This window comes from Cloeon dipterum, chromosome X (genome assembly GCF_949628265.1).
Source record: "Cloeon dipterum chromosome X, ieCloDipt1.1, whole genome shotgun sequence".
NCBI lineage: Eukaryota > Metazoa > Arthropoda > Insecta > Ephemeroptera > Baetidae > Cloeon > Cloeon dipterum.
The window spans coordinates 16009706-16032829 of record NC_088790.1 but is presented as its reverse complement, the minus strand read 5'-3'; the positions used below and the strand labels follow the sequence as shown (position 1 = coordinate 16032829).

At 40.3% G+C, this 23124-nt stretch overlaps 6 protein-coding genes across 12 annotated transcripts in view; 3 read left to right on the top strand and 3 right to left on the bottom strand.

The window, feature by feature from the left end:
• slo (calcium-activated potassium channel slo) overlaps positions 1 to 2381 on the top strand; it is a 52107-nt gene extending 49726 nt beyond the window's left edge. For all 3 annotated transcript variants that reach the window (XM_065493881.1, XM_065493880.1, XM_065493879.1), the window contains exon 28: positions 23 to 2381. In XM_065493881.1, coding sequence (XP_065349953.1) covers positions 23 to 136 — 114 coding nt within the window. In that variant the 3' untranslated portion in view covers positions 137 to 2381. The remainder of the gene's footprint in view (positions 1 to 22) is intronic.
• An 8-nt stretch (positions 2382 to 2389) lies between these two features.
• LOC135945931 (beta-1,3-glucan-binding protein-like) lies at positions 2390 to 4461 on the bottom strand. Its single transcript, XM_065493882.1, has 8 exons — positions 4360 to 4461; positions 4134 to 4301; positions 3941 to 4080; positions 3722 to 3885; positions 3100 to 3360; positions 2894 to 3036; positions 2742 to 2843; positions 2390 to 2519 (listed from the first exon to the last, which is right to left on the bottom strand). The coding sequence occupies exons 1-8, from the start codon at positions 4390 to 4392 to the stop codon at positions 2418 to 2420; spliced, it is 1113 nt and encodes a 370-aa protein (XP_065349954.1). The 5' UTR covers positions 4393 to 4461; the 3' UTR covers positions 2390 to 2417.
• Positions 4462 to 5510: 1049 nt separating this feature from the next.
• On the bottom strand, positions 5511 to 8672 carry LOC135946316 (beta-1,3-glucan-binding protein-like). The gene is made up of 10 exons (XM_065494503.1): positions 8626 to 8672; positions 8474 to 8548; positions 7823 to 7978; positions 7600 to 7767; positions 7350 to 7489; positions 7132 to 7295; positions 6463 to 6729; positions 6077 to 6219; positions 5916 to 6014; positions 5511 to 5656 (listed from the first exon to the last, which is right to left on the bottom strand). The coding sequence occupies exons 3-10, from the start codon at positions 7853 to 7855 to the stop codon at positions 5555 to 5557; spliced, it is 1116 nt and encodes a 371-aa protein (XP_065350575.1). The 5' UTR covers positions 7856 to 7978; positions 8474 to 8548; positions 8626 to 8672; the 3' UTR covers positions 5511 to 5554.
• Positions 8673 to 9244: 572 nt separating this feature from the next.
• Positions 9245 to 11624, top strand: LOC135946317 (regulation of nuclear pre-mRNA domain-containing protein 1B). The gene is made up of 6 exons (XM_065494504.1): positions 9245 to 9488; positions 9544 to 9696; positions 9755 to 10227; positions 10287 to 10386; positions 11118 to 11293; positions 11351 to 11624. The coding sequence occupies exons 2-6, from the start codon at positions 9546 to 9548 to the stop codon at positions 11492 to 11494; spliced, it is 1044 nt and encodes a 347-aa protein (XP_065350576.1). The 5' UTR covers positions 9245 to 9488; positions 9544 to 9545; the 3' UTR covers positions 11495 to 11624.
• Positions 11625 to 12502: 878 nt separating this feature from the next.
• Positions 12503 to 15946, top strand: LOC135946822 (15-hydroxyprostaglandin dehydrogenase [NAD(+)]-like). Its single transcript, XM_065495236.1, has 6 exons — positions 12503 to 12800; positions 13048 to 13168; positions 13418 to 13524; positions 13862 to 14035; positions 14100 to 14254; positions 15073 to 15946. Exons 1-6 carry the CDS (start codon positions 12708 to 12710, stop codon positions 15185 to 15187), a joined length of 765 nt encoding a protein of 254 aa, XP_065351308.1. The 5' UTR covers positions 12503 to 12707; the 3' UTR covers positions 15188 to 15946.
• Positions 15947 to 15975: 29 nt separating this feature from the next.
• LOC135946819 (USP6 N-terminal-like protein) lies at positions 15976 to 23084 on the bottom strand. Of its 5 annotated transcripts, none has more exons than XM_065495228.1 (11): positions 22871 to 23084; positions 22434 to 22803; positions 22137 to 22374; positions 21675 to 21954; positions 20947 to 21107; positions 20466 to 20612; positions 20236 to 20406; positions 20031 to 20181; positions 19167 to 19466; positions 18482 to 18557; positions 18166 to 18306 (listed from the first exon to the last, which is right to left on the bottom strand). In XM_065495228.1, coding segments are annotated over exons 2-11 (1689 nt in total). In that variant the 5' UTR covers positions 22598 to 22803; positions 22871 to 23084; the 3' UTR covers positions 18166 to 18305. The 5 variants fall into 5 exon arrangements, with proteins under 5 accessions (XP_065351297.1, XP_065351298.1, XP_065351300.1 ...); XM_065495229.1 differs by lacking the exon at positions 18166 to 18306 and adding an exon at positions 18412 to 18429; XM_065495225.1 differs by lacking the exon at positions 18482 to 18557 and having other exon boundaries at positions 15976 to 18306.
• Between the last annotated feature and the right edge of the window lie 40 nt (positions 23085 to 23124).

Here is a 23124-nt window from a genome sequence, read left to right as displayed (position 1 = left end):
GAAATTTTGTGCTGTGTTGCAGGTGTTTGTGTTGATGCAGTTCGATCCCGGGCTGGAGTACAAGCCGAATCGGAGCGGGGGCGGCGGAGGAGGCGGCGGTGGCGCCAACCCCCGGGGCAAGGACGACAACTCCTGACTGCTGCTTTGCGGCGCCCTCACCGACGGCCCTTACTCCTACATTTAAAGCCTCGACTGCCTGATTCACCTGAGGCGACTGCCGAGACAAGATTTGCACTCTGACCGCGCGAGCCCACCAAACTGCCAGTGAAAAAAGACATTATTTACCAACCGGGGGGCTCAACAGGGAAGGGGGACGGTCGCCTCGAATCATTCAAAATCACTTTTTCCAACACACAGGCCATTCTGATTTTTGCTTGAGTATAATATGACACACACACAAACAAACAAACACTTTCTTGAGACTTGGGACCTCGTTTTTTCGTTGACTTTCATTTGCTCTCACTTCTTCATTTCGGTACATATTTTCTCGTTTTATTGATTTTTGTCTTTTAGTCGGCACATTTTCGTGAGTCGTCAACTGTGATAGCTATAATCGTTTTGCGTTTCGACCAGCTCTGGTGGAGACAATCACGAGCTCTTGATTGGCACTGACGAGATAAATTAGTGCTGAGAGGAATTTGATTGATTTTTTATATTTTTATATCTCGAACTAGCGGATAATTAATATGTGTTGTTCAATTCGTGTTTTTTCCGTTACTCCCACTTGATTTACCCCTGGCCGAGCAAACGAGTGATTTCTGTTGCGATATTGTGGGAATAAGGAACGAGACCCTTCCGCGCCGGGAGCCGGAAGGGAGGGCCGCCGCAAGGCACACCGCCACCTTGAAGACAAAAAAGAAAACACACACACACATACACACTCACACATTTTCAGTCAGCCAGACTCAAAACGCGAGACCGAAACTGGTGAAGTTTACAAACACTCAAAGTGCACACGAGATGAACGGACCGGAGACGCAGAAATCTTAAAAGAAAAGAAAGTGCGACGAGTGAATGTACCCTACGTTACAGCGGTATATGTACAGTTCCACAAAAGACAAACGACACATTTTTACTACGCAACACGTTTATACATTTGAAAGAGAGAGATTGAGGAGGAGCATCAAAAATCATATCACACACATACACACTTCACCCCTGCATCGTATCGAGGAGTAGCTTAAAACGCGCTGTACATAAATGTGAAAAATCCCGACTCGCCGCCGCACTATCCGCGACGAGGCGAACCCGCTTTTTATTACACTAGGACAGACACATGCTACTGAGAGTGCATACGTTTTGATGGCGCAAGAAGAAATTTACATGTTGTACTCACTGTGATATTAACTTGAAGATTATTCGTTTTTCAAGATGCGCTAACAACATAAAATTATTGACATATATACTACTTATTGTAAAGCCATTACACACATGAGAGTTATTATTAAATATTATTACCGTTATAATGCTAAAGAGAGAGGAGAAAGTAAGTAAAAATTATATAAGACGTAAAGAAATATTGTTACTTGACATTTTTCATCACGATGATTGCCTGAACATTTGTAGCAGACGCCCGCGAATCTAAAAATAACCCACACTCACACACGACGTGCATTACGTATATTCGAGTCGGCGAAACAAGAAGAATAATTAATGCACACCAAGACACACCCGCAGTCTCTCATTCATTATCCTCAAAGTTGCTAAACTCTGTCTTTTTTGGTACGTACACGCTGTGTAATAATATCTTAAGATTAAAAACAAGTTACTACGATCTAAACCACCGCTAATCATCAAACATAAATTTCGCATAACATAGAAAATTTTTGTCGGAAAGCAAGAAAAAGACACGAGACGAAAAACAATGCTATTTGGACATCACTTGAGTGTGCAAATAAATCTCGAATTAGGACTCTGAAACTCGCGGTTTTTCGTCATAACTGTAATTCTCAATTAATAAATGTGGAACTAAAATCATGTTGCAGACGATTCACGCAGTAATCAATGAATGTTTAAAAAAAGAAACGCGCGCAATCGCAGTAAAAGTGAAAAAAAGAGAGAAATTTCCATGAGCTTGTTGTTGTTAAAGTTTAAAACGATTCATCCTCACGCAGAACCGATATATATGCTCTGTCTTTTTTACTACGTGACACTCTTAAACACACACACACGCTCTAATTCTCATTTTTGGCCGAGAGTTAGTTATTACAAAAACGGGACAAACGTTGTGTGCACATCTCTCACCAACAAACACTCTTACGCTAATTATTATTATTATTATTATTGTCACTCTCAAAACGCATACACAAACCCCTAGAAATGTTTACTCTGCTGGTCATTGTTATGAAATAAATTGCAGACATGTTGCAAAATTTTAAAAACTCGTTCGTTTCTTTTCTAAACAACTTTTATTTAAATTACAAAGCCCAGACTCTGACGTAATCGACCAGCATGTCAGTGGTGTCACCCTGCCAGGTAGGCTCCCACTGGCCTCTGCCTTCCCAGAAGTCCCTGAACGCCTGTGAAGGGAAAAAATATTAGTTTTTTTAACTGCTAACCGTTCTTCTAAAAATGTTTCAAAAAATAAAATTTATTATCAATTTTAAATGAACTATTAAAGATAGGAACAATAGGAATAATTTTAAATTAATATTTCTAGGACTATTTTTACATTTCAAATTAAGATGAGAAAGTCCATCTCAATAAAAGCACTGCATATATTTGAGAAAATCGACACTTACCGTCGGCGAGGCGTTAGACCAGGGTTTTCCGCCAGGGTTGGCAACGCCGTCAGGGAAGAATCCATTGGTGCCTCCAACGGCAACGTTGAGGATCAGGTAAAACTGCAGAGGAAATTTGTCGAGTGGAAATAAAAATTTAACGTGACTCGCACCTCTTGGTCGAAGGGGGCAATCTTGGAGGAACCCCAGGGGTTAGCGATGCCCTCGTTGGCGAAGCCACCCAACTCATAGAATCCACCAGCAGGGGGAGTTACGGTGCCCTGCTCAACGTTGTCCACGCTGAATTTGATGTAGTCTGCAAAACATAACAAGACAATGTCCTTTTGACGATTCGTCGAATTAAAATAGAATATATTACCTGGCGTCCACTCAACCTGATACAGGTGGAAGTCATTGTTGAATCCAGGCACGGAGTTACGTTCCCAGTGAGTCAAGTAATAGCGGTTGTGGGCGAAATCAGGGCCCCAGTGCATGGTTGAACTAACCTGCTCAACGCCAATGTTGACGCCGGCGCCGCCAAAAGAGCCCAGCTCGCGGTTTCCGCGCGACTCCATGATGTCGATTTCGCCGCTGGTCGGCCACCCTCCGTACACGCTGTATCGGGGCATCATCCAGATGGCTGAGGTGAGGACATGTGTGGAAATTTAGTTAATTGCTGTGTCACGCACTCCAACTCAATTTCTTGAGCTGGTGCAACTCGTTATGCGATATCTCATGATGATTTGCAGTTATTTTTAGGACCGATTACATTTTTTTCCGTCATGTATGATGTTGAAATTCATACACTGCAAGTGTATTAACTTTATAAATGACTTTTGGTTCTACAAAACCAAAATTTTTGATTTATCAAATAGAATCGACGTTTTCCCATGTCTTATTTTCCTTTTTTTTAAATACCTAATAATCATGTTAATAAAAAGTAGGATATCAATCAAAATATAGAAAATATTATTTAAACTCTTTTCAAAATGCATCTGCACCTGGCCAGATCCAGTCTCCAGCAGGGATCCTGGCGCGGACCTCAACGGTTCCATAGGTGAAGCCAAAGGTGTTGACCGTGTGCAGGCGGGCAGACGTTGCCGGATTCAGGATATTCTCCGAATTTCCAGTCCTCACGCAACCAAAGTTCCAATCCTGGGTGCAGCTATGCGATCAAATACTATTAAACCCTGCTAAAAATGTGCATTTTTAGCTGAAACCTTGGTCCAAGGTCCAGGGTACCGCTGTAGAGGAAATCATTGCCATAGATATCGGCCAACTTGCCAGGGTGGATGTTGAGATTGCCGTTTGAGGTGAAGCTGTTGGCAGGGTCGGCCCAGTAAACTTGGAACTCCCAGTTCTATCAATACCATATTACTTTTCTGTCGATTTACTCATGGTAACTACACTTACACCTCCGCCAGCCAAGGTGACCTCGTGGCTCCATTTACTTAGATCAAGGAAGTCAAAGTTGTCCTCAAAGATAAGGGCACCCTTGCAAATTTGCCCCTGGACCGTGCTCGATCGAGTCGCTGAGGGCTCGCATTTTTGCTCAGCGCTAATTTTCGCTGAACAGCAAGCCTAAAATTAAAAATAAACATAGTTATATTATGTTTTTGGTGAGACAATTAATACTTACTGCGACTAGGCACAGCGCGATTATCGTTTTCATCTTGATGAATGCGGTTATGGGGGAGGCATTTGAGCTTTATACTCTGTTTGGTGTTCGAGTCCATTGAGCATCTCAATTTTGATAGTATGATAGCACAAGTAGCGTACACAAAGCTGATAACGTAATTTGAAGATCTTTTGATTGTTTATCGCATGACGTGAGCTGCTCTAAAAACTGTTTTTATGTGGCCATTAATCATCTCATATCCAAGCATCAAGGTTAAATGGTTCATTGTGACAAATAACACACAATTTGAATAAACAATTGCATTAATAACACAAATTTATCATGAGCTTGCCTGGTCCCAATAGCACCGCCGAACGGATAGCATGGGGCTCGAGTGGCCGCAGAGGAGCTTGGGCCAAACTTGACCATTTTTTTGTCTTCGCATACCGAGGTCTTTGTTAATCCGTTTTTCCTGTGTGTCTTTCTCTTTCAGAGGGGGGCAGTCGCCTAAAAAATCATATCTATGGAAACATTTTATTTTTGCATGGTTTTTATTTTAACATTGACTTATGATTTACCATGCAAAACCTTCTTTGCATCTAGCGCCTGCAATTTTGAATATAGACAACGCGCTAAACAAACTTTTTGTGCCGGTTGCCTAACCTGAGGTAGCGTTGCTAAAATTATCAAATAGAGATATAAATGGCACCGTGTATACGCTTTTCGAAAATGTAATAGCTTATGCAATGGAATAAATATTGATAGCAACAACACTGGTCAGTTTTATCTAACACGTGGCAAACACTCCGAAACAATCACGCGCGCTCCAAACTCATTTTTAGGCAGAGTACTCTTTGTTATCAAAACGGGATAAAACGTTGCATGAACATCTTTTACGAGCACTCACATGCAGTTAAATTAATTGAGCTAGGATGCTTCTCATAAGGCTTTTATAGCTTTCATGTTATTTTGGCGTGAAATAATTGGGTGGGACGACAGTTGGTCGCTATCTGGGTATCGTTAATCTCATTTTTAGAAACAAAAACAAATTTTATCTTAAATTCTGACCCTAAGCAAACTATATAAAAAGTTATTTTTACACGAAACAAATTGCAAAAATGTGCATATTCTTATGAATTAGGTTTCGTCATTTTGTAATGAAACTACATAAATGACATTATCCAGGAGCTTCTTTATTATGTGTACAATGTTAAAATTACAAGGCCCAGACTCTGACGTAGTCAACAAGCATGTCGGTGGTATCGCCCTGCCAGGTAGGCTCCCACTGGCCTCTGCCTTCCCAGAAGTCCCTGAACGCCTACGGATGAAAGAAAATCTTTTTCAGAAACTTACTTATTCCTCAGTTTGGGTTCACAATCTGAATAATTTGTAAAAGAACGGAAATTGTAAAAAAATGCTAGCCCATGTTCGTTCTCTATAAAAAAATAAATAAGTAGAAAAACTGAGTTTTATATAAGTTTATATAAGTGAAATTTTATCATTCAAACTAATTATTAGCTGTTAAAAAATGTTTAGCGTTATAATAATAGGAATTTATCTGGGTGAGTGTGATTTACCGTTGGCGAGGTATTGGACCAGGGCTTGCCACCAGGGTTGGCGATTCCGTCAGGGAAGTAGTTGGTGCCTCCGACGGCAACGTTCAGGATCAGGTAGAACTGCAGAGGAAAACACAAAACATATATCGAGTGAAAATAAAAATGAAACTTATGAATCGCACCTCTTGGTCGAAAGGAGCCATCTTGGAGGCACCCCAGGGGTTGCCGACGCCCTCATTGGCAAAGCCACCCAGCTCGTAGAATCCACCAGCGGGGGGAGCAATGGTGCCCAGTTCCACGTTGTCCACGCTGAACTTGATGTAGTCTGCAAGAATTTGACATGACAAAAAAAATCAAGTACTTATAAATTTGATTTGTTTTACCGTGAAAGAACAGTTTAGTATTTTTTTTTTAATTTATTACAACCTGCTAAATTTAGCATAGTATAATTTTTTCAAAGTGTTAACGAAGTTAAAAATTTTTAAATTAAATTAACTATTTTTAAAAACACATAATCGATATTATTTATTAATCTTAATTGCATGTCTAGTAGAAGTATATTGCATACCTGGAGTCCACTCGACCTGGTAAAGGTGGAAGTCGTTGTTGTATCCATTTCCGGGCTCAGTGTTACGCTCCCAGTGGGTCAGGTACCAGCGGTTGAAGCTGGGGTCAGGGCCCCAGTGCATGGTCGAGCCAACCTGCTCGACGCCAATGTTGACGCCGGCGCCGCCAAAAGAGCCGAACTCGCGGTTTCCGCGCGACTCCATGATGTCGATTTCACCGCTGGCTGGCCATCCTCCGTACACGCTGTACCGGGGCATCATCCAGATGGCTATAAGGGCATGTATGGAAATTCAGTTAGTGCTGTGTCACGCACTCCAACTTCGTTTGTTAAGCTGGTGCAACTCGTTACGCAATATCTCATGATTTGCAGTTATTTTAAAGGACTGATTACGTGTTTTTTGTCTTGTGAAGTTGAAATTAATTTCATAAACGTATGTTAGTTTTAATAAAATAATAAAACTGAAAATCGAAATAATAATTTAAAAAAGAGTCAAATTTATGGAAAAGGTTGCCCTCCAGCTTTTCATTTTCAGTTGTAATTAAAATGAACCTTTTAAATAATTTTCTTTTTAAGTTTTAAGAAAGGGTATAAGCTATATTTCACTCCAATTAAAAGAACGTCATGAATTATTGAAGAAATTTTCTGGTTCTAGAAAAGTGATTTCTGTACCTGGCCAGATCCAATCTCCGGCGGGGATCCTGGCGCGAGCCTCGACAATTCCGTATGTGAAACCGAAAGTGTTGACCGTGTGCAAACGGGCAGATGTTGCCGGATTCAGGATGTTCTCAGAGTTTCCGGTTCTTGAGCAGCCCCAGTTCCAATCGATGGTGCAGCTGCGGAGCAAACCCTATTGAGCTTTCCTCGGAATTGGTTTTTTAAGTGCATACGTGGGTCCCAGGTCCAAAGTTCCGCTGTAGAGGAAGTCGTTACCGTAGATGTCAGCCAGCTTGCCAGGGTGGATGTTGAGGTTGCCGTTTGAGGTGAAACTGTTGGCAGGATCGGCCCAGTAAACTTGGAACTCGTTGTTCTACAAATATTTTTAAAAGGCTTAAATTTGATTTTTGTGCCTCGGTTTCTCTATTACGTAATTTAGTTTGTTATAAATTGAAGATATTAAATTTGATGGAAAATACTTACGCCTCCTCCAGCCATGGTGACCTCGTGGCTCCATTTGCCGAGGTCAAGGAAGTCAAAGTTGTCCTCGAAGATGAGGGCACCCTTGCAAATCGGCCCCTTGACCGTGCTCGACCGAGTCGCTGATGGCTCACATTTTTGATCAGCGCTAATTTTCGCTGAGCAGCATGCCTAAATTTATTCAAGAATTAGCACACATACTATAATAACGATATTTAACACTTACTGCGACCAGGCACAACACGATAATCGTCCTCATCTTTACGAATGTGGTGACGTGTGAGTTAATTCAGCTTTATATTCTGTTGGTCCTTACAAAGGTCTCTTTCTTGAAGCGTCGCAGTTTTTGATAATGTTTATATGATAACAAAAGTGGCGTACACTGTGGACACAAATCTGATAAGTCAGTTTTTAGAGCCAAATTTCGTTCTATATTGTTGTTTATCACAACGCTTTATATACCTTTGATTTATATATAGTTCATATTTTAACTATCTCACACGTAAGTATCAAGATTAAAGTGTCCCAGGCGATGATTAGCACAACATATATAGAAGTTGATTGATAGTGAATGGGTTGTGTCCAGCGATCATTTAAATCAACACTAATTATTTAATTTATTATTTTAATCATTATGACTCTGGTCATATGCCATTTTAACATGTAACATTCCCCATAGTACCATAGACAGCAGCTATCCCAGCTCCTTTTGGATATTCTCGGCAATATATATGCAAATTGTTTGATTTAAATCAGATAAATACTGGTTGTTTAATCAATAAGAAAACAAGAATAAATAAATTAATAAGAGTACAGTGATAAATATTATAATAATAAATAAGTACATCACAATAAATCAGTTTTTATATATGCTTACCCCTTAAAAGGGTTCTGTCGGTTTCGGCAATTCAAATCTGGATCGTTCACTTTATTTGATTAAATAGGGTTCGTACTGAAATTGTTATACAATAAAAAATAAGTAATTTTTTATCACATCACTTAAAATTGTTCACAAGAGAATTCACTTACAAAGAAGCTGTTTGCTTTAAGGTTAACGAACGCCTTGGGTGTGCGACCGAGGGAGCATCACTTGCTGCTACCACACACATCAAATGTCTAGCTTAGAATAATAACTATCTCAGGTTGCAACTTATATATATATTGAGGTAGAAAAGGGAGGAGAGAGCGACATCGTGTGGCAGCCACCATAGCACAAAATCAAAAAGAACGTGCCAGGTAATTTTTCTGTAGAACTTTTTACATTTGGCGATCACTATTTCGGTTGATTCCTTAAATCTCTTTTTTCGCTTTTTTCCTTTCGGAGATCTATTCCAGTCTAGGATTCCTAGGATTCAACACATGGAGCCTAAAACTTCAATGCACGCGTCTTTCGCGCGTTTTACATTAAAAATATATAGTTCACATATTAAGACACATCAATCTGATGTCGCTACTGACTGCCCAAAATATGAGGAGGTGAGCGATTTAACAGGTCGGTTTATACAATTTCAAGTTAAATTGGCGAGGAAATAATACCGTCTACAAACTGACCAGGTTAAACCGGTTATCTTTATGCTTAAGAAAAGACTTGGCGGTTTAACTGATACTTTTGCTCGGTTATACTGATTCGTGAAATATCGAAATATCCGCGATAGTTTGGTAAATCATGTGTTTGTTAGTGGAGTGGATATAACAACACACTAGAAAGCAGATCGGCTGTGTAGCTTTTCTGATTTTGAGCCTGCTTCTACAGCTTTTTCCACGGCACGGAGAGACGTGCACTTATTCAAATAATTCGCATTCGCCGCATCTGTCTGTAAAAGTCTAGAAGAAGTGGTACATCGGCTGACGCAAGCGAGTCTTATGAATTAACTCGGCTCTGCGTTCGAGAGGTGCGAGACTTCTTGGAGAGTTTGATTGCATTCAGTCTTCGACTTTGAACTGCAGCCATGACGGGCTTCACAGAGGGTGCCCTGGTAAAGAAGCTGTGTGAGCTGAACGCCTCGCAGCAGAGCATCCAGACGCTGTCCCTCTGGCTGATCCACCACAGAAAGCACCACACGGTAATCGTCAAAGTGTGGATGCGCGAACTCGTAAAAGGTAACTGCAGAGTCGAATTATTAAGTCTTTGATAACTGAAAGGGTCTTTATTTTCCAGCTAAGGATGGGCAGAAACTGACGTTCATGTACTTGGCCAACGACGTGATACAAAACAGCAAGAAAAAAGGCCCAGAGTTTGGCGACGAGTACAGAGGCACCCTGTCCAGAGCGTTCGAGCACCTGAGCGCGGCAGCCAAGGACGAAAAGACAAAACAGGGGCTGCTCAAAATACTCAAGGTCTGGGAGGAGCGGGGCGTCTATGAGCCCAAGCTGATCAAGGAATGGCGGAGTTTCATCACTAAGAGCAGCAGCAAGGTAGTGACGCCTGAGACGAAGGTAGCAGGCGCCGCTCAGGCGGTGGAAAACGGCGCCGGAACGTCTGCCAAAAAGGCAAAACCTGAAAAGGAACGGCGGCATTCCGAGACGGTGGTAGAGGTCGACGGCAAGACCGAGTCACACATCATCCTTTCCCCGGCACATAATCCACCTGGCGATCCTCCCGAGCCAGAGGAACTAGTCAAAGCTTTGCTGGTTAGTTCATCATACTTATTTTAAGCAAAATTGTTCCTAAAACTCTTCTTATTATCTAGGATTTGGAAAGATCTGCGTCTAGCGATGCGGCTGTCAGAGAAAAAATTGCCAATCTCCCCCCGGAAGTGTCCAGACTCGACTTATTAACTAAACTAAGAGGTAACATGTTATTCCTTAATTCTTAATTGGACTGTAAAATTTAAGACTATCAATCTAATATTTTCTGAGCTTCTAATCGTAGTTGGACCATAATTTATATAATTAAAAACCGTAAAAAACTGCAAAAACCGGCTAAATCAGCTAATTTTGAGCCTGAGAACAATATTTTTGCCCACTAAAGAATACTGTTTAAACCCAGATGATGATTTTTAGCTCAAAAATATTCGTAGAGCAGTATCAAGGTCTGAATAATATCTTCGAGAATGCCCAATCATAGTTAAATGGCTAATTTTTAGAATGATAATAATTTAAAATTTGAAATTTTGACAAAAATGAAAGATTTTCACAGTTAAGTTATGTTAATTATTAATTATGTTCTCAAGTGTATTATTTTTGCAATATATTTTACTGTTGGAAACATTTAATGTTGTCTGATTGCATTTACTTTTAAAGGTCTCATCAAAAGTTGGAACCAATCGCATTTTTTGAGAAAACGATTCATTTTATTTCCTAAAAATTTATACTGTGGTCACTTGGAAAGATTTGATTCTCTTTGAGCTTTTGGCCTGCAATTTTTATTTGGTCGTTTTATGGATTATAGGAAAAAATAAATTATTCTTGACATTAAATTTCACGCTGTCATTTTGTAAAGAAACTCTGCTATTGGAATATATAACCAAACGGACAGTTGTGCGAACCCTGCTTTAAAGAAGAAAATCCTGATGTTTCAGACAAGGACGAAGCGCAGCAGCTCATCAACAGGGTAAGCGAGGCCCTAAACCTGCTGAACGACTATAATGCTCGTCTAGCAGCTGAAATGGAGGACCGAAAAAAATTAAAGTCGATGCTCCACGATTTTCTTCACGCGCAGAAAGAACTTTTGCTTCAGGCAGAGGAGCGACACGTTGTAAGTAGTGCCTTGATTTTTCTCCGTAACGAGAAATTTATCCTTGGCCTTTGGCAGGAATACATCGAGAAACTAGCCAAGGTACAGCAAGTGAAAGAAGAACTCAAGTCGCACCTGCAGAACTTGCCCGAAATGAACGCTGAGGTGACAGGAAGTTTAGCGCCACTCCCCTCCGCTGGTGACCTTTTCCGCATGAACTGATTTGTACTATTTGAGCAACCTGCTGGATTTTATTTCTAAAGAGGATTAAAACTACGTATTTGCTGCTGCTACACCCAAAGTAAGACAAATAAAGGCACAGATCTACGCTGTAATATTTACAGACATCCAATTTGCAGTTTTGTTTCCCATTTTATTCACAGTGTTTTAGTTCAAATATTGATAAGAGTTTCTTATCAAAATTTTCCAGTTTAACAAACACCAATAAAATTTTATTTGGAGAGCCACATCGTTTGCTAATTATGGAATGCGCGAAATGCACCACTGTTTTTAGAGCACATAAAGCAGCAAGTAAACCAACCAATTCTTTGTTTCTCCGCATTTATTCACTTTTTCCAATTTAACTTCCAGAAAGGTTAGATTTTGTGCTTAAATTCTATCAAATTATATAGAACGTATTATCTGAAATTGGTGGAAAGAATTTATAGGATTTTTTTTTTTAAATTGATATTTTGGACATCCAATTTCCAGTTTAATATTGCTGATGATTTTCTATTCAAAGTAAATTTATGGAAAATCAGCGAAACAATTTTTTGCAATGCATTTGGGTTTTCTAGGAAAACACTGGTTTTTACAAAAACCTGGACGAAGTGGAGACGAAAAGAGACATATTCAGTTTTCTGGGATTGCAGAAAAAATCGGCCCTCGTCCTTTTTTCTTATTATTCCAAACCTTAACAACATTCCCTAAAAACGGATTGTAAAAATTTCATTCCTCGTTATTACCTGTCGTTTTTGGCGTTGAACTTGCATTTTAATAAGTAATTTAATTATTTATTTTATTTTGAGAATGAAGAATATTGAGGAAAATTTTATTAAGATTTTATATCAATTTAAATTTATTTCTTCAAGTTCTGCAACGTGATTACTCTGAGACATTTAACCTTAAATACAATTCTGACACGCGGATGCTCTTGTTTTGAGGGTTGAAGGATTTTGTGTGCGAGTCGGAGCGGTGTGCAGCCGCAGCATAAATTGCCGGGGCAGGCGGGCAGCCCGCCGCGCATGTCCATTGCGGGGTTGCATACATAGGTGGCATCGGCGGCGCAGGTCGGTCGGCGCTTTGAGTCACCAACAGGCCGCACCCCTCTCGCGAGAGTGCTGCTGTCTGGTCTGCCTTCTCCGTGCACCTGAGGCAAAGGTTGATGGACGTGCAGTTGTCCTGAACGCACCTCACACCTCAATAGCATTCGGCGATGGATCTGCGCGGCAAGGTGGCCCTGGTCACCGGAGGCGCCTCCGGAATCGGGAAAGCGTGCGTCGAAGAACTGCTCAAGCTCGGCTGCAAAGTAAGACGACACTCACAGATATAATATTATTTTTATATTTTCCATCTATCTCGAAGAAGTAGCTGGAGAGTTGCTCACTGTATAGCTATGTTTTCTCCTGGCATCCGGCCAGTGGAGAAAAAGCTAGTTTAAAATATGCGTGTGCGTGGTGTGCGCTCGATTATATAGCAACAGCGCCTGAATAAAGATTATATTTTACTCCGATAGAATTTTTAATGTTACTGGAACTTTTTTATTTGTTCCGTAGGTGTCTATTTGTGATGTGAATTCATCAGACGGTGACACCTTAGCCCAAGAGCTTGGGCAGAAATTCAACAAGTCTGTTATATTCTGTCCTTGCGATGTTACAGACTACCCTCAGTCGGAAGGTAATTATTCACTCAAAAAACGAGTCAGACCCATTGTTTTGTGGAAGAATTAAACTCTCCGTATTATGTGTTAGTTGTCTCTGATCGCGATTCAGTGTCAATCATTGCGCAATTTAGTTTATTGATATCACAGATCGAGACCTTTTTGAACTGTGGAAAATTCCTCTAATTCTATATCGATTGGATTGCTTCAACCATATTCACTCTCGTTTCACTTTGTTTATTACTCGTTAAATCGCAACCTTACAGAAGCGTTCCAAGAAACAACATCTGCCCTGGGTCCAATTGATATTGTTGTCAACAATGCGGGCATCATGAACGACCGCTTCTGGGAGCTGGAAGTTGACACAAATCTGGTGCGTTATAAAGATAAATCTATTTTTTCTTTTTTTAATAATGGTAAAGGTGCTATTATTAAAAATCCTGTTATTTGTGGTGCACTAGCTGAGTTTGCCCATCATTTATATTGTTCTATTATATATTTTTTATTTAGAATAAATAGAACTTTTTAGTTTTTACGGTTTTTACTAGCCCCTACACGTTCCAGATATTTTGTGGTTGAGGGTTGATTAAATGACAAAATGATCTGATTATATCCAATTTAGTTTTTTCTCATGTTTGTTAATATTCAACTTTCTTATAATAAAATTAAAAATTATAAAGTGAAATTAACTATTAATTTTTGGTATGCAGAACGGCGTGATTCGCGGCACCCTTCTGGGCATGCGTTTCATGGGTAAGGACCGCGGCGGCAAGGGCGGCACCGTCGTCAACATGGGCTCCAACACGTCTATGCGTCCGTACGTGTCTGCGCCAATTTACTCGGCCACCAAGCACGCGGTCCTCGGCTTCACCAGGGCCTTCGGGGTAAGAGTCACGGAGTCTGCAACCAAAAGTGTTCCGCTCATCCAGCGCACTGCTCGTTTTTCAGGACCAATTCCATGTAGAGCAGACTGGCGTTAGGGTGGTGGCTCTATGTCCAGGTGCCACCAGCACCAGCATCATCACAGACATCCGGAAGCAGCTGCTGCACGCCAGCTTTGAGCCGGCCTGGCAGAGGGACACGGCTAACTCAATTTATCAGAAGTAAGTAGTGTTAGTTCATATAATTCTGAAATATACCATAAATTCAATTATTGACGAAAGTAAAATTCTGTTTAGTTAGTATGTAGACACTCTAATACGAATACGAAATCATTCCTTCTTGGAATTAATAAATTATAAAATAATTTTTAAAAGAAAAAAAAACATTACTTTTATGATTTTTTTTCAAGAAGATAGACTTTAAATTCTTAAAAAGTATAAATAAAATACAATGTAAGAACGTTATTCTACACTGCAGCTATAAACTAAAAATTAAACCAAAAAGTGTAGACTGGACTCGATTTTCTAATGACGCTATATAGAATTAAAAAAAGTTATTTTACAAAGGAAGCGCATGGAATAATTCGGAGAAATATTGTTTTTTTTCGGAAAGATGCTGAAACTTTGCGAAATGAATAGTTAATAGATTCCGTTGCTAATTCAAAAGTTTAAGAAATTTCAAACTTTTATAATTCATTGAAAACCTCATGTAATTCATCAATATTAATTATTATATTTTTTAAAACCATTTTTATTCAAATAAGAAAAAATTGCTTATCCAGATGATTACAATTTCCTACGATTTTAATCTAACCTATATATAGTATAGCTTTTACAGCCGTATAAAGTCTTTATAACGTTCACAACTCGAAAACCGCGAATAATGGAAAATAATTAATCATGGAATTTTTCGAAATAGTATTAGATACGCTCTCCTTGCAAGCAGCATTCAAATTTTTATTAAATACATTTCCGCCTCTAAAAAGAAATGTTTCTAATTTCATGAAGTGCTTATTGCAATTTAAATTTAATTTTTTTAGGCCGGATCATGTGGCCAGGGCTTTGGTGACGATTTTACAGCGGGCTGTGAGTGGCTCTGTGTGGATGGTGGAAGGCGGGCAGCCGCCCTACGAGATCAACTTTGCCAACCCTTAAGTAAAAGGCGAATTGGAGGAGGAGGATCGTGATATACAAAGCACGCCAAATGAAAAACGTACAGAACCCGCGTTTCTACCCCCCGCAACTATTTGGATAAAAATAATTTGTACATGAGATGATGCATGTGAGGTTCTGCTTGAAGCAGAGAAACACTTCTGCGCGCAAATATTGTAGTTTTCCATTTTGTAAAAGCCGCGGCCGGATCAAAACGATACAAAACTCAACTGTCTGAATTCTCTCACAATTAAGTGTCGAGGCGCTTTTTTCGGACGCAAAACGAGAGACCAATCACACTTTTCAATCAGTACGCACTTTTTGCCTGGACGAGGAGGTTGGAATGAAATACAACTCCTCTCATATCCTATATTATTGCCACCAAGAAGCTTAATAATTCCTGTATCACAACTAGTAGCCACAGTAGATTACACACGAATATAATTAATAATATTCACCCATGGAAACACAACTATAGAGTTTAGTGAGTATACTAGAGAAATTCAATAGTTTGGAGGTGAAAGGTGATGTTCATTTGGAACGCGATTTGCTTTTGTTCCTGCTGTTTTCAAGTTTATAAGAATGGAAAAGCGCTAGAGGGTTTTGAGAATTCTATTTACGATCTGTTGTGGTACACTTGTATCTCTTTACTCGTAAGAATCATGATGTTAACGAGTGAAATGCTGATGTCTAACGAATATGTTGCTAATAATCTCCAATAAGCTAATGTTCAGTCTCAATAAAGATGGAAGGAGAACCAGAGCCGTGGATTTTATTTTGAAATGAGTCACTTTTTCGAACTTTTGTGAAATTTTATTGAAAAATTATTTGCGACATAACAATTTTTGGAGTTTTTAACGTAAATGTTGATTTACAAAAAATAGACACAAATAACATGGCTGACGTAACGTAAGGGGTAATAAGTTAGAATAACTAACAAAATGAAAAACAGCTAAACCACTGTTTGATTGGCAATTAAAATTAAAAAAGGTACAATTCTGTCATTTTTGCAGCACAGTTCAGCAAATGTATGTACACAAAAGCAACAAAAAATACAAAAAGTTAAAGGTTTGAACTTGGAATGAATTAAGCTCAAATAGTAAAATGCCAAAGTTTGGAACCATGTGTAGTTGTAATATATTTTGAAGAAGCTTTTGCGCTCAAAATACTTTGCTTTCTTTCTTTCTTTCCTACAGTCTACTATTCCTTCTAAGATTTTTTCTTTGAATACTGACTGAGAGTGACAAATTATTATTGAATGTCCGCTGCGACAGTTTGCAAAACCGTCGTCTTTTTCTAGTATTTACACGCCAGCAAAATATGTTCATCTATGTATGTGTTTTTCCCATTTAGAAGAGTTTTCGCAACAACCATATCATCTCAAAAAATTATTCTCTCCTCTGTTTGTGAATGTTTTTTGTTTGTCTCACCTTCTACGAGGCCTAATATAGGCAGTAATGAAAATAAATAATTATTATTATTACATTCATCGCAAGGTGTCGCTGTGACCTCAAATTCTTAAGTATTTTACATAGCGTTTGTGTATTTATAGGTGTCTAATTTTGTATGCATATATATTGAAAGAGGCGATACAGAGCAATTTTTCATTATTACATGTCGAATGTTATCATCGTAGGTCACCGCCGCACAAAAAAGAAACAGAAATTCGCGGGAATCACAAGGGAGTGGATCAAATCAGCTTAATCTCGACTAATTTCAACAACATCGCACAGACAATATCATCGAACAATCACTTGCGGTTGGAATGTACATTCGAGGCCCTGACGGAATTTTTGTCAAACGTGAAAATAGCACTCGCGCAGCCTCAAAGAGCAGAGAGTCGTTTGCTAGTCAGGGTTTTCATAATATATCACACATACTCGCCCAAATGAATCCAAAGTCATTGAAAATAATGGCTAAACTCTACCAACTAATTATCACTTGCTCTTACATTGGGATTGGGCGACCCGAGACCCCGCAGTTGTGCGAATCAGACCCCAAGCAAAAGTTTCCAAAGTGACATATTCATCACATTGTGTGGCAGAAAAATTGGTTTCGGATAATAATGCAAAAGACAAAATGGCCCGTACACATAAAATATGTGGGATCGCCATTTGCGTAAAATCATATATTGACCGGTGGCACCAAAGGTTTTCTATAAATTTACGGCTCCTTTGATTTTGGGTTCAATCGTGCCAATAAACAGTCGTAATCGAAATCTTGATGTCAAAAGATCAAGGAAAATTGCAGATGGAATTGGAAAATTTCTCTATCATTTTACGGTTAGAAATGAGAAAAATAAAAAATGTGGATTGAGATGAACAATTTTACATAAAATATTTTGAATTCATTAATTGCTAACTGTGAAATCAAATGGGATTTACGTTTGAATTTCCGAAACTTTCTTTGTATCTCAAAGATACGTTAACAAATTAGGATGAAATTTTAGCTACAATTTAAACGAAGATTCATTTTTATTTGTAGCATATCAAATAAAATTTTTCCTCGTCTGCACCATAGAATGATCTAATTTGGAAGTAACAAATAAATTGTGATATTTCAGCGGCTTACAACTACCAATTCTTACCGCAAATAACCAGAAAGAATCGCAGATCCACATGAAAGTTGCAAACCCACTGGTAAGCTCCACGCAGTTAGTAAACAAAAGAAATTTAATTTCTCAGTCCCAGAGTCTGATCAGAGCTGCAGCATCGGGGGAAGGGATCGGTCTCGGGGGTCAAGAGGGCGTCGAAAGTCGATTTATTGCGGTCAATGGGGCGAGCCGTTTGTGGGGGCGGCGAGGAGGCGGCCGTGCTCGACCAGCGGTGTCTTGTCTTCCAGCGGATCGGGCACTTTGATGCGGATCTTGTTGGGGTCGCCCGGTTTGAGGATGAGCTGGCGCGGGGGCGGCGGCGGCGGCACCGCGTCCCCATTCTGCGACGCCGGCACGAAGATGCGCACCACGTCCTTGGAGGACGCGTGGCTGCCGGGGCTGTGCCCGCCGCCGCCGCCGCCCACAGGTCTGGACAGACGTGGAGAGCCGTTTTCGTGGTGCGACAGCCGGCGGGGCGCCGTCGGCGAGTGCCGCGACCCGTCCGACAGCTTCCTTTGCGCCATCGACTCTGCGAATCGGTCAGAAATTCAGTTAACGCTTGTGAAAGTCGCCAATTTTATAAAAGAGAGAGAGAAAAGCTTTGAAAACCTACACATGCTGAGGCAATAATTTTTCACAAGAGAGAGCGAGTCTGAAAAGCTTAAGCTGTAGAGGATATTGTGAGAACAAGAAATCCAGCTTACCACACAACCGTTTCTCTATATTTTACATTTCTCAGGAACTCTACAAGTCCGGCCTCCTGAATGGCCTGACCTGGAACTAGCGTTATCCAAAAAACTCATCAATACTCTAGAGCTTAGGTTTAGTCCCAACTTCATGCGTTTTTCACAACACAATTACCACGATTAATAGTGAGAAAGTTGCAAATTACTTGTACAATGGAGACATTGTGACAAAAAGCAAGTAGTGCAGGACATTTTTTAACAACATCACCAAAACACAAATGTTAAAACACAAATAATACATCGCACAAAATATTATTAGCAATGAAAATGGCGCAAGTAAGACACAATAGCAACTGTGTTGAGATGTTAACCAAATGTCAAGCAGCTCCTTTCTAGCTTTACGAAAGAGTCTGCTATAGTAACGAGGCTGCTTAAGTCCTTATGGGAAATGTTTCAACATGATTACAAAGCAAGTTTTTAATCAATCATGCTGATAATTTATTGGTAGACTCTATGGAAATAGAAACTGTGTAAAATCAATGCATTCGGTGCAGAATTGGTGCATTCAATTTCTACGTGTTTTTACTCAACGCCATGATCACATTGCCAAACGACCTGCACCGGTCAGAGAACCAGCTTTATAATAGACCCTCAAGCCTAGCTACAACTACTACTTCATGCCAGTCTAAAAATGTGAATTTACCTATTGCTGCGGGATGAAGGTGGTCTCCCGAGAGCGAGGCTTTCGGCGTGGACCTGCCCGAGCCGAAGTGCGTCACCGAGTCGGCGGAGGGCAGCCTGCGGTGCGTCTTGACGCCCACGTGCTCAGAGGTGACCGAGCAATTGTCCTGTGATGCCCTGGACGCCGATCCACCGGCCGTGGTCGCGTTCGAGAACACAGAAAGGTCGGCAGTCGAGGTTACACTGGTTTCCGCCAGCGAGCGTCTCGAGCCCAGCACCGAACTCGCCTCCTCAGGCTCAAATGAAAACTTTGCTGAGCCGCCTGCGTAGAGATAACATTTATATATAGTTAATTCAAGCTCTAGGAGCTTGCTAATTTCGAAAAATCCCCACAATCAGTGTTTAGCACACACATAAAATTACAGACGCAACATATAACCAAAACAAATTTGAATCTAAATAATGTAAAGGTGTATGAAAATAATTTGATTAGTAATAAAAAGTTGTATTAATTTCAAAATTATTGATGCCATATATGAAGTTTCTCTAGGGGGAAGAATGAATAAAGGTTTCTTTTTAATTATAGAATATCATCTATTATGCACTGAATCACATTTTACTTTTATAAATAGTTGTGCAAAATATTTTAACCAAAAGTGATCTAATGGTGATAAATTCCTGGATTAAATTAAACATGTTTTCATAAGATTGTGCAGCCATTAATTAAACCATTCAGGAGTTGTGCAAACATTGATTTTTTTAAATGTTTTCCATTTTTTTGGTTTGAATAAAAATGCAACGAAAAAGCAACCCACAAGCCCGTGGGCACAAAATAAGCACCCTATCCAACGTGTAGCAAAACACAAACAAAGTGAAGCAAAAGCACCTTCATCAGCAGAAGCTCTAGAACCATGACGTTCATCACCTGACGAAGGCGACTCGGGGACGTTTGCCTCGGCCATGGCGGTGTCTCTGCGCAGGGCTACGTTGTCCCTGGCAGTTGCTTCCACCTGGCTGAAGTCGGAGCGACGGCCAACCTGTTGTCAGATGAGAGTCAACACAGTGGAGCTATTAAATCATGCAAGGCGCACCTGTTGCTGAATAGTGGGCGGGTTGAACAGCCCGAAGGGCTTCTGCGGCAATTCATGACTAGGTGCACTACCAGCGTAGTCCAGTTTGCCCTTCTTTAATTCGTCCAAGCACAACTTGAGGTTTGCCATGACGGTGTCATCGTCAAAGCCGAACTCATGCTCCAGCCTCACCTGTTGAGAGGGGATAAATGTTAGAATAATTAAGTCCTGGAGTGTATAAAGATAATTACTTGTAGGAACTGCAGGATTTCGTCCATGCCTAGTTTGAGCAGCGTCTTCCTGTGCATCTTCAGCAGTGTGTAGGCCATCGTGGTCAGCACTTTCTCCCCTTCCAGCAGGTACACGTCCCACACCCTTAGCGTCAGGGAAAACGGAATCTGAAAATATTGGTTATCATTATCACTTTCCAAAAAATCTTTTTTGATAGGGCAGCAGTTGCAGCCTTATTTCCAGTGCACAGAATTTGTACATCTATATATCGCATTATTGTTTTAGAAGATTTTTTTCATCACTTATTTCCTAAATTTGCAGTCAAATATCTAATCACGCAAACTTAATTTTAAGTCAAGTTTTTGGCTTAATCCAAGCCACACAGTCAGATAATTAAGATTTATAGTGATTCTTGTTTCTTTATATGGTTTGACCAGTCGGTATTTTATATTAAAATACAAATTTTGATGATGTTTATCTTTGTATAAATTTGGAACATACCCGGTCCAAGAAGCATTGGAAAAACCACTTTAAAGTGTAGATACCGGTGTCCACGCCATTTTTATCCAGGTGTCTCTTGAGCTTTGGCAGGAATTTCTTCATGATTTTGTCATGGTGCTCCTGGAAGCGCAGCAGTTTTGGAAAGCCGGGAATGAAGAAGCCTACAAACAATCAAAATTTGGGAATTATTCATTTTTGCAACATTTCAATCAAAAATTCGCATGTAAAAGGTATGAATGTTTCTATTTTAAATATTAAGTGTTATTGAACAAAGCAGTGAAACAAAGTATTATTTAATTTAGAAGGATTCGAAATTCAAAAAATATAATATTATTCTTTTAGTTATCAAATAACAAAAAAAGTTGCAAATATGTAGTCATTTTAATTTGAAATAGCAATTGAGCGTTTCACACCTTTAATTAAATTTGAAGAAATAAATTAATTTCTCTACTGTGCTGTGTATGAATTTCTTCCAATTTTTATGATTCATACTTTATAAAGAGAAACATTATGTCACACTTTTACGAGTTAACAAACAGGAAAGCAAATAATGTGATACAATTAATGACCTTGAAGAGATTCTTTGAACAGTATCATTTTCCAGATGAACTTTGAACCGTTCATCATCTGATATTTTAAAAAGACGTACCCATAAAATTACCATAAAATGTTTAATTCATGGAATTGACGAAATCAATACTTGTTTTACATTTCAAATGAAGCATTACCGTGCATGGCAAATCTTTGGTCGGAGACAAGGATGCTAAGCGCCCAGAAGGCCTCCTCCTCATCCAAGTACATCAGCAGCAGCGCTACAATCTGCGACATTCCCTGGCAATAGCCTATTTCCAGATTGTACATGCTGTACGCGCCCAGCACGTTGAACAGGGACTTTTGCCGGTCGCTGTACCTCTCCCGGAAGTCCACATGGTCTCGATATGTTCGGTTCACATCTAAGTCGATTTGCCGAATGTCTGGCGACCATTTATGAGCAAGGTCTCGCATTTCCTGTGTAAAATGTGATATTTATCTGGATGGAAAGTTGAAAAGATAACCATAAAACTGGTTTTAATTAATAATATAAATATAAATAAATGTATGATCTAGAGAATGCATTAAGTTATAGGTTTATTATTTTTTAACATTTTAAACATGAGAGGATATATTAAAATTAACAAGTCGAAGATTACCTCATATTTTCCCTTCTGCTCCTGCTTGATGTTTTCCAGTCCAAGAAGAAGTCCCCACACCCTTGACCGAAAGCTGTCTGGAATGCCTTTAAAAATGCGTTTGCGCAGCTTTTCCGAGGACCTGAAGCTCTTCCAGTTGGAGCCGTTTGTCATTTTGTTCCACTTCTTCTCACGCTCCACTTGGACAAACGCCTGCTTCTTTTCGTTCGCGTCCTTTACCTTGGGTAAGGTCTTTTGGCTAAAAACAATAATGGCCAGTAGCGAAAAACGCGCATCAGGGTAGCTGATTGTACTCACTGCAGGAATCCGTATTTGTCCTTGACCGAGTAAAGCTCAAATTCCGGGTCCTCCCAAGGGTCGATGTTCGAGTTTGTGGAGCGGCCGACCTCATACCTGCGCACGATGCACTCGCGCTCCTCGATGGCCCGCTGGAGCAGCTCGCCTTCTTCGTCTGCGCTCATCTTCTTCTTCTTCTTATTGCTCTTGACTGCCGGCTGAGGGCCGCTGATGGTCGTGTCCGCGGCTGCAGCAGGTGCTGGAGGCTCCTCCTGCGCACCTACGACATCGGCACTCCTCGGTCAGGTGACGACGCCCTCGTCGCTGAAGCACGGACTGCACCTGCCCGCCGCTCGCTCCTGCGTTTCCGGAGGGCTCGGCATCGTCATATCTGTCCAATTCGGCAGCCGAATCAACGCATGAACGTCAACACGGAGACGGCAAGGCAACCTACTTACCGACCGAAATTGCCACTGGCTAACGCGCCTCTGCTGCTTCTTCGGCCGCCGACTGTGGAGAATTCGAGTTCGTTGGCCAACGCCCGCTTTAGATCCTTCCGGACAAGCGTGTTCGGCTTAAATCTAATTAAAACATTGATATGGCACGGATATTTTTGTTGTTCTTCACTTGACACACTTGACACAATGTCGGACGTGACGTCACTCTCGTCGGCCAGGCCAATAGCGACGCCCCTCGCGCGGCATGCGTGCGC

Coding starts and splice junctions, on each gene's coding strand:
- LOC135946317 (XM_065494504.1), top strand. CDS start 9,546: ATGACGGGCTTCACAGAGGGTGCCCTGGTAAAGAAGCTGTGTGAGCTG. Junction 10,228..10,286: donor AACTAGTCAAAGCTTTGCTG/GTTAGTTCATCA, acceptor CTTATTATCTAG/GATTTGGAAAGATCTGCGTC. Junction 10,387..11,117: donor CTTATTAACTAAACTAAGAG/GTAACATGTTAT, acceptor CTGATGTTTCAG/ACAAGGACGAAGCGCAGCAG.
- LOC135946819 (XM_065495225.1), bottom strand. CDS start 22,597: ATGAGCGCAGACGAAGAAGGCGAGCTGCTCCAGCGGGCCATCGAGGAG. Junction 21,955..22,136: donor AGCAGAAGGGAAAATATGAG/GTAATCTTCGAC, acceptor CATTTTACACAG/GAAATGCGAGACCTTGCTCA. Junction 20,407..20,465: donor AAATCCTGCAGTTCCTACAA/GTAATTATCTTT, acceptor CCCTCTCAACAG/GTGAGGCTGGAGCATGAGTT.
- LOC135946316 (XM_065494503.1), bottom strand. CDS start 7,855: ATGAGGACGATTATCGTGTTGTGCCTGGTCGCA. Junction 7,768..7,822: donor TCGTGTTGTGCCTGGTCGCA/GTAAGTGTTAAA, acceptor GAATAAATTTAG/GCATGCTGCTCAGCGAAAAT. Junction 5,657..5,915: donor GGTCCAATACCTCGCCAACG/GTAAATCACACT, acceptor TTTCATCCGTAG/GCGTTCAGGGACTTCTGGGA.
- LOC135946822 (XM_065495236.1), top strand. CDS start 12,708: ATGGATCTGCGCGGCAAGGTGGCCCTGGTCACCGGAGGCGCCTCCGGA. Junction 13,525..13,861: donor TGGAAGTTGACACAAATCTG/GTGCGTTATAAA, acceptor TTTGGTATGCAG/AACGGCGTGATTCGCGGCAC. Junction 14,036..14,099: donor GCTTCACCAGGGCCTTCGGG/GTAAGAGTCACG, acceptor CTCGTTTTTCAG/GACCAATTCCATGTAGAGCA.
- LOC135945931 (XM_065493882.1), bottom strand. CDS start 4,392: ATGAAAACGATAATCGCGCTGTGCCTAGTCGCA. Junction 4,081..4,133: donor TCACCTTGGCTGGCGGAGGT/GTAAGTGTAGTT, acceptor TGGTATTGATAG/AACTGGGAGTTCCAAGTTTA. Junction 3,886..3,940: donor ACCCTGGACCTTGGACCAAG/GTTTCAGCTAAA, acceptor TTGATCGCATAG/CTGCACCCAGGATTGGAACT.